At 44.4% G+C, this 20,312-nt stretch overlaps 1 protein-coding gene across 2 annotated transcripts in view; it reads right to left on the bottom strand.

The window, feature by feature from the left end:
• The window catches only part of LOC147734756 (aldo-keto reductase family 1 member C1-like), a 124,383-nt gene that overhangs the window by 32,836 nt on the left and 71,235 nt on the right, over positions 1-20,312 (bottom strand). The window contains exon 7 of one of the 2 annotated variants that reach the window (XM_086953036.1): positions 5,560-5,669. In XM_086953036.1, the coding sequence (XP_086809162.1) occupies positions 5,560-5,669 (110 nt within the window). Of the gene's footprint in view, positions 1-5,555; positions 5,670-20,312 lie in introns of those variants that run through there. The other variant, XM_086953037.1, reaches the window with a different exon arrangement.

Genomic DNA, 20,312 nt, shown 5'->3' with positions numbered 1-20,312 from the left:
TTTTATAGAAGGCGGCTCTGAAGATTAGAGGTATTTTGCTCCAGCTGTTCAATAACCACCAACTTCTGTCATTGGTTGTATGTCCAACTTCAAGGAAGTGATCAGTCATCCTTGTGGTATTTCATTTGCATTGGATATTGCTTCGATGTTCGGAAATCCAGATTTTAATTTTGCAGCTGGTCATGTTGATGTACTGGAGACCACAAGGACAAGTGATCAAGTAGATGACTTTAAAAGAGTTGCAGTTTGTATGTTTTCTGATCTACCAGGTTCTCCAGGTTTAGGGTTTTTGTGTGTTGTGTGTGGTTGCATACATACAATTACCCCTTGGGAAATGACCTGTCAAATTAGGGTGTCCCCAGGAATCAGAACTGTGTTAGTTGGCTTTATATGATGTTGTGGGCGTGTTGTCACCAGACTATCTTTTAGGCTTCTCGCTCTTCTGTATTAGAACATGGGGTTTTCCCAATTGAGTTTGCCTGTTGTCAGTGCCCTCCAGTTTTTTTGTATGATTTGTGACACTTTGTTAGAAATTGAATTGTGGGTGGTGTCGCTTGCTAATGGTATTGATGAGGATGTGCGTTGTGTCCGTTGTAGTAAGCCATCATGGTTTTGATTTCTTGCTAATTTTTGTGCTGTGTAAATGACTATCAGGCTAACCTCATTCCCTGAGTTTAGTTGTCAATGACTGTGATTGGTCTTTGTAGTCTTTGATGACACTACAATTTCTGCCCAGTCTAAGGTATTGCCCAAATGGTAAATTCTGCCATAAGGGTCTGGGTTGGAAGCTATTGAAGTGGAGAAGGCGAATTTCTAGCTGTAGGATTGAAATGTGTTTTTGTCTTTAACTGACATCCCCCAGCCCTGATATGCAGGTCTTAGAAGTGGATTTTTTTTAATTCACACTGTGGGTGAATTCTAAGTTAGGGTCGCATCAATTGAACCAAATAAGAAAAGAGTGGAGTGTGTCTTCCAGACCTTCCCATATGAGGAAGACATCGTCAATTTACCTCTTGTAAACTTTAACGTTGGCTGCAAAAGGCATCCAGGAGTTGAGGAGATGTGTTTTTTCCAAGTTGAAAACATAGAGCCCAGCCACACTATGAGCGAAGGTGCTACCCATAGATGGGCTGTATGTTTGCAAAAAAGGTCAACTTCGAACTCAAAGAAATTATCCTTGAGTGCCAGTTCTGCACACTGTAGCAGAAAAGATTTTGGAGTGTTATAATCCCAGGCTGTTGACTTCAATGATAGTTTGAGTATGTTAAATATGTCGCCTTGGGGAAGGCTTGTGTACAGACTCTCTATGTCCAGGCTGACCAGAAGGGAGGTGTCAGGATCAAAGGTGAGAGTCTGTAAGTGTCCTAGTAAGCCTTTTGTATCTTTCAGGTAGGTAGATGTTGCCTGCACAATAGGTTTAAGGAAAAAATTAAAAAAGCGTGAAAGAGGTTCTAGCAGTGAACCAAGGCCCAAAACTATGGGGCGGCCTGGTGGCGGGTGTTTGTTTTTAGGTATTTTGGGAATTGTGGAAAAGTATGGAATCCATGCTGTGCTTGTGGTAAAAAAACTGGGCTTCCTGTTTCCTGATTTTCCCCTTGACTCTGCATCTTCTACTAGGGCGTCTATTCTGGCTCTTAGACTTTCGCTGGGGTCTTGCACCAGCCATTAGTAGTTCTTTGTGTCACTGAGTAGTCGTCTGCATTCCGCTCGGTAACTATCCTTGTTTTGGAGTTCTATACCTCCTCCTTTGTCTGCTGGTTTTATGATGATCTTATTATCAAATTTCAAAGTCTGTATTGCTTCAAATTCTGCGCATTAGTTGTTTCTATTTCATTGAAGGCGGCCTGTTCAAATGTGGTAAGTTCTACCGGTATTGTATTTGGAGGCGGGATGAACGTAGATTATAGCTTTAGCTTGGTATCTCCTTGACCCTATCTTTCGTCTTCTGTTGGTTGGTTTAGAAAAAGCGCCTTTAGTTTGCGAAAAAATTCTGCAAGCTTGCAGTGTAGTTTAAATTTGTTGAGTCTTGCAGTGGGCACGAAGCCTAGACCTTTCTTCAGTAGATTGTCCTCTGTCTGAGTCAACACATGGGAGGAGAGTTTCGTTACTATGTTCTGTTTGAGCTGGGTCCCGCTTGTTGTTCCTTGGTTTTACTGCGTGTGTTGGCTCCTTTGTTCTGATCTTCCTCTCAGTGGGCCTGATTTTGTCTCCTTCTCCTGCAGCGATCTCTTCTGCTGCTCCCTAAAAAAGGACGCCATGGGTTGGCATGAAGGGAAGTTGTGGTTGGACAAAAGGTGGATTCCACCTGTACCATCAAATATGGACTTGGGTAGTGAATTTGGCCTCCTGGTGGAAATTGGGGCCATGGTTGTTGCCAGATCCCAGTGTGTCCTCTTCCTTGTTGTTTGTTGAGGTAGCTTCCTCTGCTAGAACCGCTGTTTACTGATGAATCATCATCAAAAGATCCTCTTGACATGTATGCTTGTCTTGTGAGCATGTCGTCAGCATCATCGTAATGGTAGGTCTCAACATAGGAGAATTCTTTTAAATCTTTTTGAAATTTATGGATTTTCAATTGTGTTAGATCTTTCTTGTCCTCCGCCATCTCTTTGTTAACTTCATCCAGCTTCTTTTCAAACGATGTGAGCTTGGTGAAGTAAGTCTCTGCTATCGTCTTAGGCCCAACTTTGTCTCCACTCAGCCACTTTTTTCCCTAACCTGGAGTGCCTTTACTTACTTAGATGCCACATTTGTCATTTAACTACAGCAGTCCGTCCATTCCGACATCTATTACAACTACTGTCATCACGTACTTGGTGTAAGATGCCTTTTTTAGCTACACTTACTTCTTGTGACAATATGAATGTTTAAAATTGCTTGCTTATGGGAACGCATGCACTCACAGCAAGGAAATCCCTGCCTCCATCCTGCACCTTGGCCGCCATTTTTTAGGACATATCTACAGATAATAACATTCACCATGGAGAGCTAAACAATAGCTATAATTAGCACAAATCAGTTGTGCTGCGATCACATAGATACGTGGTCACATAAGCTAGCTAAGCACAGTAATGCATGCCTGCACCAAACCACCATGCATGAATTTGCATGCACCAGGTGTATGTCGCATGTCTTTGTGTGTATGACTGTATATATAAAAAGAATCCTTGAAACCGACTCACAGAGTGCACATGAATGCATAGGTTAGCACACCCACAGGAAAAGGATATTGAATTGAGAAAGGAGCAGTCTCAAATATGTTTCTTTAAATGTTTTGTATGTCCTATATGTTGATTGTGGGTCCGTAAGTAAGGTTACACCACTGCATGCACAACATACCTTAGCGTGTGTGCTGACATAAATACACGTGGCTTGCTTTTCCCAAAGCACATTTCACACTATATGGTCCTGAAGAAAGCCTTACTATTGTTGTCGAGGCTGAAACATGTCGACCAGTATTTGAGGGATAACGGAAGACTAATTTTTTGTCTTCACTTTATCCTCTTTTTCTCTTAACTGTGTCCTAGGCCCCTGGGAATAAACATGTTGTCAGCAGGGGATCCCAGAGGCATTTTTAACTTCACCACTTTGAACACACATCACATTGAAAAAACAAAAACCCTCTCCGCTGTAACTCTGGCGTCGAAAGCACAGCTGGGTTGCATTCGGCAGCCCAGCTGGGAACCTAATGATGAAGCATGCCACAAACTAGGTTAAAGGGTGAGGGTTCTTCTTAAAAACCTATTTGGTTTCTGGTATTCCTGTGAATGGATCAGAGTCATCCTAGCATGAGGATTCATTATTGGGTCGGTCCACGTTGTTCTAGATTATTATCAGTAATTGCAACATGTCATGGCTTTGTTTTAGAGTTGATTTTCTTAACTTCTCGTGGTGACGATAGTGTCTGTCATTTCCTTTTGCCACCTTGTAGTCCTCAAATAAACACAAAATGGTACTAGGTGAGAAATAAAAAGCCCTTCTAGAGGGAAATCCTGGAGCACAAATTTCTGCTTTAAAGAACCATGCAAAACTAGGGATAGTTGGGTTGAGGAAATGCAAATAATAGACTCCAAATGAAAAAAAAAAGATTATGGTTGATAGATGTCATTGCTAAGAAAGCAAACATTCAACTATTTCCTATTGAAGCTGACCCTAATGAGAGATCATTTTTTACCTACAGAAAGATGATGAACATCTTTTGAAGTCAATGTGTAAAATTCTGTATAGGTACCCCAATATAGGCTCGGGCAACATCCCAACCTTTCACCTATATTCATCCCTACACTACATACATAATGGGCTGCTAGGACTGACTCTTTACCTAGTTAGAGTACTCCTTACAGAACGTGGGGTTTTCCCTGAACACTAGCCTCATACATTATGCATGAGGATCATTGGATTTTTAGAAGCTCAGCAGAACCACCATCTCCTGCATAATAACTATGTACAAGGTTAATTCCAGATGTCATCCTAAGTTTAACAGTGGCACAGCAAGGTAGAACCTCTGGGATAACTTGGGTATATAAACATCACATGTTACTGAGATAGTCAGAGGAGATCAGGCCTTCCATGACCACACACTGATGCCAGATGCTGAAGCCCCTGTATGCAGATATTGTAGCTTGCAGTGGTCTGACATAACTTGCGGGGTGTCCAACCCGAGACCAGGACTGGGTCCCACAGTTTCTCACTTCAGGTAATGGGGGTAGACTTTATCCTAGAGGGATTCTTGGCTTAACACCTACATACATGCTAGGTACACTTAGGTACATCTAGTTAGGGCAGTATTGTAGGAGTACGCATATTATTGTCATGTTTTGTATATACTTGCCCATATTCATGACCATAGTAAAATGGTAGAAATCTACCATCCTTTTACTTTCTTAGTGCTTCTAATCATTTATATCTGTTAATGTCTGATGATTGTTTCAGCACACCTATTTCACACTAGAATGACGATGTTCAATAAATGGTTATTGGAAACCGTCCATATAGTTTATTCTGTGTATCTCTCTGAGTCTGAGTGAGCACGAGTGACTACGCAATAAGTATGACACGGTTTCCACTGTCCTGAGGGATCAGGGTTGTCATGTTCGATAGTTGCCAAGAACTATTCTCTCCTTGGTACTAGGAGTTTCTAGTGGCACTGTGATCTAGCTGGTACACAGGCCAACATACCCGGTGGGGGGGGGTCTAAAATCAGGCTGACATTAATCCTGCAGTGCATGTAGTCCAAACGTGCAGATCCTGTATAGGTTTTATAGGAACTACCCAAAAAATGTATATGGAATTATATATGACCACTCAGAATTTTAGTCAGGAATGGAAAGGTTACATTTCATTCCTAAAGACCCCTATATAACTATAGTCATGGAACCTACATATTCAACTCCAAGAGCATTAAAACCACTAAAATCTCTTTGGAAATGCTGGTGTTGTGCTAAATGGCAGAGCCTCACAGTCACTACTCTGATTATGTTTTTAGACTATAGACTGTGTGTAAGGCAAATGCATCAGCCCACCAATACATTTAGCCATCCCAAGTGTCTTTCGTCCTACCATGCTTTATCTCTACTTGATCCAAGAACACTGAACGCCACCAAGACAATATCCTTGGACTTGCAGAACTCCAATAATTTACTTTGGTTCAGATATACGTGGCACTCCACCTGCAAAACAAAACACATTTTCAACTGTAAAGGGACTGATACACAAAAAATAACAATTATAATTCTGAAAAGGAATGGAAAAATGTGCAAAACATATTCACAATTAGTGGCATGGGTCGCCTTTTAAGAAACAACATAAAAGATACCTTATTATTACCCTTTAGACCTACACTGGGAACAGCATATATACCACCTTATTTCACAGCATCCCGAAAGAAATAGATGTTGTTCACTTCAATATTTGGAAAAAGACTGATGTCAAGTATTGTTAGGTATGTGATGCCACCCATGAGTATACTGCAATGTTTACGATCTTTATATGGATTACGGTCACATTAATGGTTATTTCCTCCAGAACATATGCAAGTGAAGAAGTGATTGCAATAATTTCCTTACGCCTGAAAATAAGGAAGCATATACCAGATCACGAGAAACTTTTATGCAAATGGTGGGGGTAAGATAGAAGTTTGATGCTGTCAACAGAAACGCAAATGGCAGTCCATTAATAACTTCATACTTAAGGACTCTCTAGAGACAACAGACAAGTGTGATGCCAGAGCAGCCCTCCTACAGCTACCCTTTGTTTAAATTGCCATCAATACTGCAGTGCATGATTTGGAGCAATACAACCCTATCATTGGCTAGAAGCAGAATAGTTGCTAAAACTATGCTTAAAGATATTGCCCAAAAATGCCAACAGGGTTGGCCACTTTTCTATTGCAGCGTGGATGGCAAAAAGGCTCATGGTGTGCTTAAGAATTACGCTGGAAAAACAGATATTTGATGTGGGCACATTTAGAGTGTTGGTGGTGTTGTTGAGATCTCCAAATAGAAGAGCCTTTTACCACCTAAAACTTGGGAACTAACCAGGGTTCCATATTATTTATTTGCATTTATACATGGCAAGGGCTCAAGCTATAACTAGCTCAGTATTCAATAGATGGGGAATATTAGATGCTTTTTTATTTCAAATGTCATTTAAAACAAAACATGTTAAACTATAAAAACACTGAAATTCACCAATGATAGTTAACTGAAGAAACAATAAATCACATCGCCACATACACAGTGTAGTCATCAATGATGTCATTTCAGTTGTCATCAGTGATGTTATTCTTGATGTCCTAAGCAGTGCATGGCAAAGGTGGGAGTTACAGTATCTTTAGTTAACTATAACTGGTGAATGTCAGTGTTTTTTTTAATGATTTAAATCGTTTTGTTTTGTTTTAACTGACATTTTCACCTGACGATACCATACTTTAGCCTTTGTTTTCAAAATGTAAAGTAAAATATTATTACCATACCAAATTAGAACGATACTTTAAACTTAGATTTTATGCATTAATCTCTACGGTTTTTGTAACCTTAAGTAATAGATTATTGCTATTTGTACCAACTTTTTCCACAGGGCCAAACTCCAGTGGGCCGGCAACCCCGCGCCAGATGCCAACGTGTGGTTGGGAGCAGGGCCTAAACCCAGCATGAGCAGCCAATCCCCTTGGTTGAGTAATGCCTCAGCCTTCCCTTTTTTTTCTCAGCGAAGTTCCACAGAGGAAGCGCTGGGTGTTAATGTCAATCCACAGTTTTAATTTGAAGGTTAGTCCTACCCTCCCCCTTAATGTCCAAGGGCACAAGAAGCGAGTCCTAAAATGGAGGGGACAACTTTTGTTTTCAGGTTGTGGCCAGCCAATGAGATCATGGATCCACAAACCCTTGTGGATTCTCCGTGAATCTACTACGGTATGAAATACAAATACATTTGTTAATCTTAATTTCCCAAAAACTACTGATCGGATTAACACCAAATCCCCAAAATTACATTTTCTGGATAGTGATCTAGCTTTCTGCCAAATTTGGTGTAATTCCATTAAGCTTTTTTTTTTTTTTTAATCACTGTCAAAATTGGACCTCCTTTTTATTTCTTTTTCCCACTCGACAGATCACCTAGGAACTGAGGTGTCATAAGCCAACTGCCGAGATCCTAGATGATTCCAAAAGGGGCAAGAATACTAGTTACCGATGTCTCCCGAGACTTGCCCTTGGTTTACAAGAGGAGACACTGCTCCGGTGGTAAATACCAGGGGGAAGGGGGTTGGGATGGAGAGAGCGTGTAGAATCAAAGATGATGTAGCTGGTCCACTTAACAGCAACACTGTAGCAGGCATTCACACCAGTCTGATGAATGGTACATTCAGATATGGTACCTATAAACAAGCAAATAACAAGGTTTTAGTCTAGTATTAACTCTATCTCTGAAGGTATCACCTCACAAAAACTTTTCAAATTTCAACCAACCTTTAGTTTTGTTGATGTTTTGTTTTCATTTAGATTGTCCGTAGAGGCCCATTCATCAAAGTTCTCAAAACTGTAGTATGTATGATTTCAGCATCAAACCCACAAGCAAATTATGACGGGGTTATCTTCACAAAACGTCCTCTCTGGCAGAGCCACGTCAACAGTATGTGTCAGTTAAACAAAAACACTGGTTAACTTTGTTTGCAGCACGATGATGCGAATGAGCTCAGCACATAGTAAAATCAAGTCTGTTCATGCGTTTCTCCTTTTTATTCTCGGTCTTTTTTGCATCCAGGTGCAAGACTAATGTGGAACGTTCTTTGTGGTTGCGTCAAAGCGGGAGGATCAAGGGAGCTGACAAATACAGAGTCTTGCAAGCCAGGAAACAGGTAAGTGGCAGACGAAGAAGCGAAGTGGAGGAGTGTGGATGGTCTTTAGAACATTCATGAACGGCACATTCTAATTGTTTGTAACAAGGAACAGGTGCAGATAATTAACTTGATGAGGCTGCCTTCTAGAAAGTGCTTTAGAATGTTTGCAAAGGTTGCGTTTATATTGCTTACGGCAAGGAGCAGGTGCACATGACCAATTTGATGAGGCTGTCTTCTAAATGGTGTTTTAGAATGTCCACAAAGGTCGCATTCCAATTGCTTATAGCAAGGAACAAGTGCACAGGATTAATTTGATAAGAGCCGTCTCCCGGAAGGTTCACACTGAGGTATTCAATGCCGGTTGCTTGATGCTCATTCTGGTGGAGTTTCTGGATGTTTCCATGGCGCCTGAAACCTGACCATGCATATGCATGGTAAAACATTTGTAAAACCTATTACGTATTTTCAAAAAAATTGAGGTACACCAGCTGCAGCTAGCTATTACCAACAGTGTGTAATATGGTCAATAGTCAGGGTGCAAGATGTTTTTTCGTTCATAAGTGTTGGGGAGAACGATACGAGTCATGCGGTATATGGTGATAGTCAAGAGGGGTGAGCTGTGGAAGGAAACCAGACGTAGGTGGATGAGATTTCTTTTTGGAAAGTTTCATGAAGATTCGTCCAAGAGTGTGAAAGTTAATAGCAAGCCAAAAAATTATTTCATATGTCATCACAACCCTATATATAACTACTCAGTGCTGACCACCAATAAACAATGTATGGTGAATATTATAAATATAAGTAAGATATTATTACCATACTCTACTATAATGTCACTTAAACCTTTTTGTTTTTTAAGCAAATTTCTAGTTTTTTTTGCATAAAGTACTAATTTATTACTAGAAGTGACTCCAACTCCATGCCGCGCACTGCCTGCGTCCAACCCCTCGCTAACAGCCAACCCTACCCCATGCTTGGTTTGGGGTTGACTGCAGGCAAGGCCTTCCACTCAACAACACCCAGGTTTCCAAACCCCACTGCTCCCAAACCATGTACAGAAGGGGTTTAGGGCGCAGAGCCTGGAGGTCATTTTAATGAAAAGGCAGAACTACTGACTATCTTATGAGATCAGAACACCAAAATATAAAAAGTGGGTCTATTGACTTTATGAAGGGATCAGGTTATCAACATATATAAAACACATGTATTTTCTTCGATACAAAATTACAATGAAAGGCATATTTAACTAATTAACACAGAACAATGTTTAATAAAAGTGATTGTCATACAAAATGGGATAACGTTTAACTAAAAAAAAGAAAATACCAATATGTCTGAGTTAAATAAAATCTTTTTTAAGCTGCAAAATGTAGGCATAGAACCCCCCACAAGGTAGTTTTGCACTCCAGCTGAAGAGCATAGAGCTAAAGCTTTAAAAATATTGTAAGCGCTCTTGGAGTCAAGGATTTAATGACTCACAAGACTTACTGTTTTTTAGGTCTCGCCTGTCGATGCACATGCGCATCGAGCAAGCGAGACTATGGGGGCTTATCCACTCTTTATCCACTGCAAGGAATCGTGGCGATTCCTTGCAGTGCCCGTGACTTTTAAGCTCAATGCGCATGCGCATTGAGCTTAAAAGCGCGTGCACGTCCGTCTTGTTTTACCCGCTCCGCCCCCTCCCCTTCCCGCCGTGTCGCATTTCTCCTCCCCCTCCCCTCTCCTCCGTCCGTCTTGTTTGTTTAATTTAACCCACTCCTCCCCCTCCCCTTCCCGCCGTGTCGCATTTCTCCTCCCCCTCCCCTCTCTTCCCTCCGTCTCGTTTGTTTAATTTAACCCGCTCCGCCCCCTCCCCTTCCCGCCGTGTCACATTTCTCCTCCCCCCTCCCCTCTCTTCCCTCCGTCTCGTTTCAGACTCCCTCCCATCTTTCAAGAGACCACCCTTGTGCGCATGTAAGCTGTATAGCGCCATGTGGGTGTAGAACCAAGAGCAAAAAAGTTGGCGTCAAGGTTCTGTTTTTTTTTCTGAAAGCCCCAAATGTATATTCCTTCTTTCCTGTGCACCCCATCCACAAATGCACCTTTTCTTTTCGTTTTAAGCAGTTAAATAGAAAAAAAACATTTCCACACGCTCGTATTTCTGCACGCGCACTAATGTACACGAAGCCACAGCTGTTTTAGCTCTAAAACGTCGCGTGGTGGCTATGCGGGCTCTAAGCCACTGCCCGGGGTGATGCCAACGGCAGGCTGGTTCTCCACAATGCCCCCTCCCTGGGCACTGAGGCTCCCGCCAGCCTGGGAATCTTTCACGAGACGCGTGTTGTTTCCGAGAGCGAGAACCCCCGATCGCTTTCTCCTGCCAGGCGGCTGGCGTCTCTCTTTTCAGGCCTGGCAGGCGATAACCACCCTCCTCCTCCCCGTGCAGGAAAGGCAGGCGCTGCTGCCGCCAGTAAATAGAAGCCACGGCCGGGGTTCCATTCTTGCGCTATTTGGCCATTGAACCGCTCAGTACGAGCCTCCATATTCTCTTCCCTCAATTTTTCCAGGTGCCATGTTAATGCTCTATTTGGAATCACCCTGGTTGGTCAAACTGCAGGGTAATGTAATGCACGCTTAATTACCCCGCAGAGGCAGGCACTACAGAGCGGGGCTTTCTGAACTGTGCTTCACTTCACTGAGTTTAATGTTTCCGGCTTAGTTTTGCCCCCGATTCTTTTTTACGATGCTTGCCAAAGTTTTTATTTTTATAATCTTGGAGCGAACCTACCGCATTCTTGCGTACTGTATTTGCGGTTTTGTTACCCAAAGCTAAGCTGCTGTTTCTTTTAACTTTTTTTTTTAAAGCGCCGTTTTTATTGTCGTGTTTTGTGATTTCGCGACACTGTAGGTTTGCACGACTTCCGTTCACGCTTGCTGCGCTAAGTTGGTGGTTTTAAGACAGTCCCAGCCAAGAGGTGGAACCAAAGTTCCACTTCAAACATCCGGTGAGATAGCTCTGCTGAGTTTGTTTGGCTGCGGAAATCTGTTTGGAGGCTGCGGACAACCCGTTCTGCCCTAAACGAAAAGGGAACAATAGAGTAAGTTATTTATAGCTCAATGAAGGTGCAAGAGCGTGGCAACAGACGCTACATGACACAGGCTCTTAGCACTTATGCGAGGCCATGCTGATGACAGGAACACGCATATGCTCAAGCTACCTATATCTTTATGTTACTGTGTTCTTGGATGGGTCATCGGCCTCCATCAGTCGTTAGCCGTGTGAATGGTGAGTGTAGTGGGCTCTCTCTGCCTTGTACTGGTTCGCAGTAAGGGGTTGCGTTTCGAGGCCCTTCGCCCATCTCTTGGCATCCCACATTCGTTGCATGCAGATGGGGTTCATGTGGACGGCCTGTGGGGGCGGGGAGTGGGCAGTGCCCTTTTATTGTCCTATTGTGGCGAGAGCAATCAACAATATTGTGATGGGCTACTAGCCTTTCTAGTATGGTAAGCAACTTTTCAATAAATATTTTACTCTGAGTGATAGAAGGGGCTCTGTTAGTAAAAAGCTGTTACGTACTTTAAATTGCATCCTAATCACTTGTTGAGTAACATTTTAAACCCCTCACCCTCCCTCACCCTCACCCACACTCACCCTCACTCACCTTCAACACCTCACCCTCACTCACCCTCACCCACACTCACCCTCACTCACCCTCAACGCCTCACCCTCACTCACCCTCAACACCTCACACTCACTCACCCTCACCCTCTCTCACCCTCTACCCTCACTCACCCTCAATACCTCACCCTCACTCACCCTCACCCTCACTCTCACTCACCCTCACCCTCACTCACCCTCACCCTCACTCACCCTCACCCTCACTCACCCTCACTCTCACCCTCACTCACCCTCACTCTCCCTCACTCTCACTCACCCTCAACCCCTCACCCTCACTCACCCTCAACCCCTCACTCACCCTCACTCACCCTCACCCACCCTCACTCACCCTCACTCACCCTCAACCCCTCACCCTCACACAGTGCAATAGGTCTCGGAGCATTTGAGTTAGAGCTTTTAGAAATGTTTATGGCTTTTTTTTTTTATTCTTTAGCATTGGCTACAGGAAACAAAAATGCTAAAGATTTACAAAAAACCCATAAACAATTCTAAAAGCACTAACTCTAATGCTGCAAGACCTATTGCATTTCCAATGCTTGTTTATGTTGCTGGGGGGCTGTTACACTTCCTGCAGCACCCCAAACATTTAAACAAAAATGCTTGCTTGTGCCCCTGCCCCTTACTAGGGATATCACCAAGCTAAAATAAAATATGTAAAGTACCCTTGCAGAGCATTATGGGGTGCTCCTTCAAGAACAGTGAATAATAAATGAGCGGCTCCTGCTGCTCATTTATTATTCTTATATATATATTTTTTTGGGGGTGTCCCAGTGCCCACCTGGGACACCCAGATCCTTATTTTATATGAGGGTGGGGCTGTGGGGGAGCCCCTGGCCTGTGGCCCTGAAGGCTCCCCTGCCAGCACCCTATCCGGGTTTTTTACTTTTTAAATTGTTGGAGAAGGGGCGTGCGTCCCCCTCTCGAAGCATTTAATGATTCCCAGGGACATCATCCTCTGGGGCTGGATTCTAATATTAAGTGAGGGGGCATGTGGCCCCCCTCCCTGAACATTTACAGACCCAGAGACCCTATTCCCTGGGGCTGTGTTAGGTTTTTTAACAAGGAGGGGGCATGCCCCACTCCCAGAGCCAATACTTGCCCCGGGGACCCCGTCTCCCAGGGCCCTTGGTGGGTGCCCTGTTGATCACCCAGGGCACCCAAGACCCAACACGTTAGAGGCCACAGGGGAAACCTCTGTCATGTCCCTGCATGCACCTAACCTGGTGTCTGATATCTCGCCTAGCGGGAGCATCCATTTTTGGTGGGCTTGCTGAGACACAACAATGGAACCGACCTGAGGGATGGGACCCCCTGGGCCTTTCAAAGCTCTTGGAGGGGCGCTGCTCACCCGCTCCTATTTTTTAAAATAGCTGCACCAAGGGGTGGAGTTCCCGGAGAGTTATAAGGCTCAAGGAGGGACACCGCATGACCCTTTTAAATATTATTGGACCCTAGGGGCCTTCTAGAGGCTTGGGGAGGGGGACCAGGTACCACCTCCCCAAAGTATACACATGCACCCTCCTCGCCCCAGGCCCTGTCCCACTTCAGGTGTTCCTCTTTCAAGTGGAGGCATGTTTAAAAAATGTTTACTGCAGATTTACGGACCCAAGGCAGGCCTCGGGGGGGGGGGTGGTGGGGGGGAAGGGGAGGTGCAGGGTAAGCCTACCTTAAAATCCTAAATAGGAGGAGCAAACGCACCCAAACAACATTATCATTAGATATGTGAGCAGTATTTTTCAACACGAGCAGCAGTGTTTTTAACCTGTGAAGAATAGGCTACATATTTGCCTGAATGGACCATTGAGGAAACATTTTAGGAGAAAACACATTTTTCTATTAGGAGATTAGTGCCTTGCAGACTAATAGACTATTACACCTGCAGTAGTAACTTTGTCTTCCTGTCCTGAATACTCCTCCTTTTGCTTTGTTCTACCCTTGCTCGATTTGGATTTTGGGGAAAAAGCATCGCTCTTTTTTTTGTTTGCTATCTATGCAGCATCTACACCCTTGCCATTTTTACTTTTTGGAAAAAATCAGGTAAGTTCACTGCAGTAAATTGTAAAACGTTTGTTATTTGGGACATTGTAGGCACCACTATCATTGTTTCTTTTTCTTTGTTGGTGGATGGAAAGGCGTTTTGGAGTAGGGTCCAGTGTGGGATTTACATTTTTAAAGAATAATGATTGCATATTTATGGTGGAGAATTGAGATTGCTCTTCATTTTATTCAATTTTCAACGAACATTTATATTAGAAGAAGTCCATCTAATTTTATTTTTGTTTTCTATTATATTTTTCCTAATATCTTTATACTGGCTGATTGCACTGCTCTGTAGCACATGGTTGCTATTTTTCCCTGCCTCCCTCAGCTTACAATGGGGTTCCATGGGTCGGGAAGGGTCATCAGCTATTATTTCATTCATTTATTTATACTTTCTCTGCCTCTCATAGCATCCCATAGTGATCTCTTGGGCCCTGGAAGGACACATGCTGCTTTTAAGATGTTTGCCTGACTGCCTCAGCCTTCCTTGTCCCATGGGCCCTGGAGGGACACCAACATAGATTTTCAATTAAAAAAAAATAAAATAAAAATAAAAATCCAATTGGTCGCACACTGCTCGTCCTACCAGCGTGTTACCTGCGTGCCTGTTAGGCATCGAGGCCTGTTACGGTTGCTTGGCGGCCTTCTTTTCCACCCCAACTACGTTCTCTACTGATGAGGTAAGATATCCCGAAACCCGGGCCATGTCTCGGGTCTAGAGATCTTGAGAACAACAAGTACTTACGTGCACCTACTGAGGTGAACCACTTACGAACTATATATACCAGAATCCTTAGGGGTGATCCGGAGGAGGGGCTAGAGGTGTGCGATTCATTGCAGTTGATTCTACAAATGGGCTCTCTTGAGCCTTTAAGCTGACGAGATTCTGGATGACGTACCTGCGTGCCGGTTAGGCATCGAGGCCTGTGACGGTTGCTTGGCGGCGTTCTTTTCCACCCCAACTACGTTCTCTACTGATGAGGGAAGATATCCCGAAACCCGGGCCATGTCTCGGGTCTAGAGATTTTGAGAACAACAAGTACTTACTTACACCTACTGAGGTGAACCACTTACGAACTATATGTACCAGAATCCTCAGGGGCGATCCGGAGGAGGGGCTAGCGGTGTGCGATCCATTGCGGTTGATTCTACAAATGGGCTCCCTTGAGCCTTTAAGCTGCCGAGCTTCTGGATGACGCACCTGCGTACCGGTTAGGCATCGAGGCCTGTGACGGTTGCTTGGCGGCCTTCTTTTCCACCCCAACTACGTTCTCTACTGATGAGGGAAGATATCCCGAAACCCGGGCCAATGCTTCGGTCTAGAGATCTTAAGAACAACAAGTACTTACTTGCACCTACTGAGGTGAACCACTTACGAACTATATGTACTAGAATCCTTAGGGGTGATCCGGAGGAGGGGCTAGCAGTGTGCGATCCATTGCGGTTGATTCTACAAATGGGCTCCCTTGAGCATTTAAGCTGACGAGCTTCTGGATGACGCACCTGCGTTTCGGTTAGGCATTGAGGCCTGTGACGGTTGCTTGGCGGCATTCTTTTCGACCCCAACTACGTTCTCTACTGATGAGGGAAGATATCCCGAAACCCGGGCCATGTCTCGGGTCTAGAGATCTTGAGAACAACAAGTACTTACTTACACCTACTGAGGTGAACCACTTACGAACTATATGTACCAGAATCCTTAGGGGCGATCCGGAGGAGGGGCTAGCGGTGTGCGATCCATTGCGGTTGATTCTACAAATGGGCTCCCTTGAGCCTTTAAGCTCCCGAGCTTCTGGATGACGCACCTGCGTGCTGGTTAGGCATCGAGGCCTGTGACGGTTGCTTGGCGGCCTTCTTTTCCACCCCAACTACGTTCTCTACTGATGAGGGAAGATATCCCGAAACCCGGGCCATGTCTCGGGTCTAGAGATCTTGAGAACAACAAGTACTTACTTGCACCTACTGAGGTGAACCACTTACAAACTAAATGTACCAGAATCCTTAGGGGCGATCCGGAGGAGGGGCTAGCGGTGTGCGATCCATTGCGGTTGATTCTACAAATGGGCTACCTTGAGCCTTTAAGCTGACGAGCTTCTGGATGACGCACCTGCGTGCCGGTTAGGCATCGAGGCCTGTGACGGTTGCTTGGCGGCCTTCTTTCCCACCCCAACTACGTTCTCTACTGATGAGGGAAGAAATCCCGAAACCCGGGCCAATGCTTCGGTCTAGAGATCTTGAGAACAACAAGTACTTACTTGCACCTACTGAGGTGAACCACTTACGAACTATATGTACCAGAATCCTTAGGGGCGATCCGGAGGAGGGGCTAGCAGTGTGCGATCCATTGCGGTTGATTCTACAAATGGGCTCCCTTGAGCATTTAAGCTGACGAGCTTCTGGATGATGCACCTGCGTTTCGGTTAGGCATTGAGGCCTGTGACGGTTGCTTGGCGGCCTTCTTTTCGACCCCAACTACGTTCTCTACTGATGAGGGAAGATATCCTGAAACCCGGTCCATGTCTCGGGTCTAGAGATCTTGAGAACAACAAGTACTTACTTGCACCTACTGAGGTGAACTACTTACGAACTATATGTACTAGAATCCTTAGGGGCGATCCGGAGGTGGGGCTAGCGATGCGCGATCCATTGCGGTCTATTCTACAAATGGGCTCCCTTGAGCCTTTAAACTGACGAGCTTCTGGATGAAGCACCTGCGAACCGGTTAGGTATCGAGGCCTGTGACAACCGTGGCGGCCTCCTTTCCACCCCAACTACGTTCTCTACTGATGAGGGAAGATATCCCGAAACCCGGGCCATGTCTCGGGTCTAGAGATCTTGAGAACAACAAGTACTTACTTGCACCTACTGAGGTGAACCACTTACGAACTATATGTACCAGAACCCTTAGGTGCGATCCAGAGGGGGGGCTAGCGGTGTGCGATCCATTGCGGTTTATTCTATAGATTTTCATTTTAATGTCTAGTTAATTATTTAGTTTATGAATGCATGGGCATACTATTCATAAGCATTTTTGATGATGGTGACTTGTATGACAGTGACTAGATTGCTCAAGTCTCTTCCTGCTTCATTTATCACACACCATTCTGGGAGTGAAAGAAGGCTGCAAACTACCTGACAGTGACCTCAGTCCTTTGCTAGGTGCTTCTGCTCACATAAAAGAAGCAGTGAAGCTGGCCCTAAAGAAGGAGGGCCATGCCAAGAAAGTGGCAACCGGAGAAAAGTAGATTGTTGTTAGTGCCATCACTGCCATGAAACCCTCCTCCTTTTCCGGAAACTTGATGTACCCGCTAAACTCTCTACTGGCAGGAAGGGACTGTGAGAAGGATCACCCATTGGGTCAACTGCACCATCATGAAACCAACGCCCATGTCTCTCAGTGCTGCAGTAACTGAAGGCATAGAGAGCAATGAGTCTGAAATTGATTCTGAAATTGAAAAGCCAATCTTCAACAGCAAGAGCCACAGCCTTCAACACTTGAGATCTTCTGGAAGTAGGAGCAGAGCAGGACATTGATCTAGCTCCAGAGCAGGATGTTCTCGTGATTGCTCTTCCATTGGGTACTTTCGCGACATGATCTCTGGCAAGGAAAAGAAAGAGCATTCACCCATCTCTTCCAAGCCCTCTTTCAATAATCTTAGTATGTTTTACAACCCGACCAATATCCACCATGAGAGATGAGGGAAAAGGAAGTTTCTCTGAAGCCTTCCTAGTGTAGAAGCTGATGATGAACTAGTGATTTTTAGTGTGCTCCTCATGGGGAACAGTCCATCCCAAAATGCCAGGCCCCCCCCGAGAAGGGAGCACAAGCAATTCCAGACCAGTGTTAGCCTTATTAGGCCTTGTCAGTGAGGTATAGCTTGTGCAGTCATCACCTGCAGTAATCTTACAAAGGTGCAAAACACAGAGGTATATAGTCACCATAAAAGTGCCAAAACAACCTACCTGCTCCTGTAGTTAATTAGTGGAGGTATCACAAAGAAAACCGTGACAAAAACCAACTATCAAGGCTATGGTCACCAAGGATTCGCCAAACTACTGTACCCATGCTACAATGCAAAGCTGGCCAAAATGTTAGCACTTGACTGCCTCAAATGTTCTTTAATGAAAGGAGAGGAGAAGAGTTTCTGGATTTTGTGGAGACCCTTTGTTCAAAATAGAAAGTTCCCATCCAGACCTTGTTTTCCACTGTTGCTGTGCCAGCGCTGAACCATCAAGTACTGCAATTGTTTGGCGAAGCTATGAAGGAGAGAGCTGTCTGTTCAATCACCACATAATATACAAGAGGATCAGTTGTTAAGCAACTCATGCTGCACTCATCACTGCAAAATGGATCTTCTTCAAGGGAGAGAAGCAAAGACTAGCTGCTGGTCTCACCACTGATGATGATTTTGAGGTTTATGGCAGCATGCAAAAGTTGTCATGTTTGCTATGGAGAGATTGAGTATAGCTGCCAACATCTTGGACAAATTTAATACAAAAGAATAGGAATGGCTTCAACCAAGAAGTCTCAGCACTGGATTCGCTACCAATGACAATAATATTTTTGAAGCCATGGCTGGCAGAGGATTCTTCATAGTCCTGTGCATAAGCCTAATTGCGCAATACTTCCTCAAAATAGAAGTAGTCCACAATACACTGGTCTCCTGTCACCGAATGTGCACTCATTTTAGACATATTTCAACGCCAGAAGCGTTGAGGATCACTTGGTGTGCTCATGGTGTCCCCTTAAAAGACCCCATATAGAAGGTGCCAACACGAGGGAACTCCATCTACTACTCTCTCCAATGTCTGTTTCAGCGGCGCAGACCTATCAATGATTATTTACTATAAATGAGGGGGGATGGAACTGTTAAAGCCATGACATTGGAGCTGAACAAATGGGGGCCAGCAGTGTGCTAATCCAATTCTACTGCTTTTTGCGATTATGACACAGGAATTCAGCAAGAAGGAGAGTACCATGAGACAAGCCATCCCTTTATCTGTTGCAGGAAGCTTTGTAAAAGGTGGAACAAAACTTTTGCAGCCCCAATAAAAAAGCTTCTGCTTTGTTCAAAAACGTAGTCATTCGCTTGAACACGGTTACAGCTGCAATAAGAGACTGTCCTCCCAAGAGTACACCTCTGCCACGATACTGGACCGACAGTGCATATGTGTTGGACTCTTTCATTCCTTTCTCAACTTTGGATGTCTTCATTAACAAGAATTAGATCATCAGGAAAGTAGGTGAGCTACAAGATTAATGACTGAAAATTCGAGGCCAAGTCAGAACTCATGTGCAGCCTTCACCTTCACAAGAGGATGGTGGTGTTGGCTCTCAGTTGGCTCTCAGTTCTCCATTAGCCTGCCATGCCTGCAGCAGTAGCACCCAACACTATTACTAAATCAACATCAACAACAATTTCACTTCCAACATCTGCAGTGGACTGATTTCATATGGCAAGACTTAAATCAAGTGTACAGGCAATGCTGACACAGCAAGTGTCATCAACAATAAAAATTGAGAAGATGGCCCAAGACTATCTGGGTGACTCAACAAAGGTGCACCTCAATCAAGACCTGTTGACCTATTGGCAAGGGAAGAAGGAACAATTGGCAAAACGCAGCAGGCTGGCTGTTAGACTTGCCATCTTTTGGTGTGTTTCCCCTGTCTTTTTGCTTTCTGACCTCCCGTTTCTTACTCTGTTTTTGCTCGTTTATTATCTCTGCGCTCTTTCTCACTGCTGTCCAGTGTTAAAGTGCAAGTGCTCCTGTTGTAAATTGTTATGGATTGGTGATTCCATGATTGGTCATTTGATTTGCTAGTCAGTCCCTAGTACAGTGCACTGTGTGCGCCCAGGGCCTATAAATCAAATGCTACTCTTGGGCTTGCAGCACTGGTTGTGCCACCCAAAGCAGCATCCCAGTAAAGATAACTCAGACCTGCCACTGCAGTGTCTGCGTGCATTTTGTAACTGCAATGTTGACTTGGCAATTGCACCCACTTGCCAGGCCCTACCCTTCCCTTTTCTTACATGTAAGTCAACCTTAAGGTAGTCCCAAAATCCGCAAATCCGCGAGCAACGGATTTTATGGCTTGCTCGCACTGTTCGCGTGAGTTCGCGGCTTCCCAGTTCAACTTCGCGCCCCGCGAATAAGCGCTAAATTGCAGAAATACGATCTTAGCAAAACTGAAACTACTTACCAGGTTCAAAAGTTCAAGCTCATCATTAGTAGCCATTTCCTGTAGTGCTTCCTGAGGGGCCCCTCCAGAGTTCAGTT

Source organism: Lissotriton vulgaris, chromosome 1_2, assembly GCF_964263255.1.
Source record: "Lissotriton vulgaris chromosome 1_2, aLisVul1.2, whole genome shotgun sequence".
NCBI classification, from domain to species: domain Eukaryota; kingdom Metazoa; phylum Chordata; class Amphibia; order Caudata; family Salamandridae; genus Lissotriton; species Lissotriton vulgaris.
Note: the sequence above shows the minus strand (reverse complement) of the source record. Positions and strands in the feature narration are given on the sequence as shown.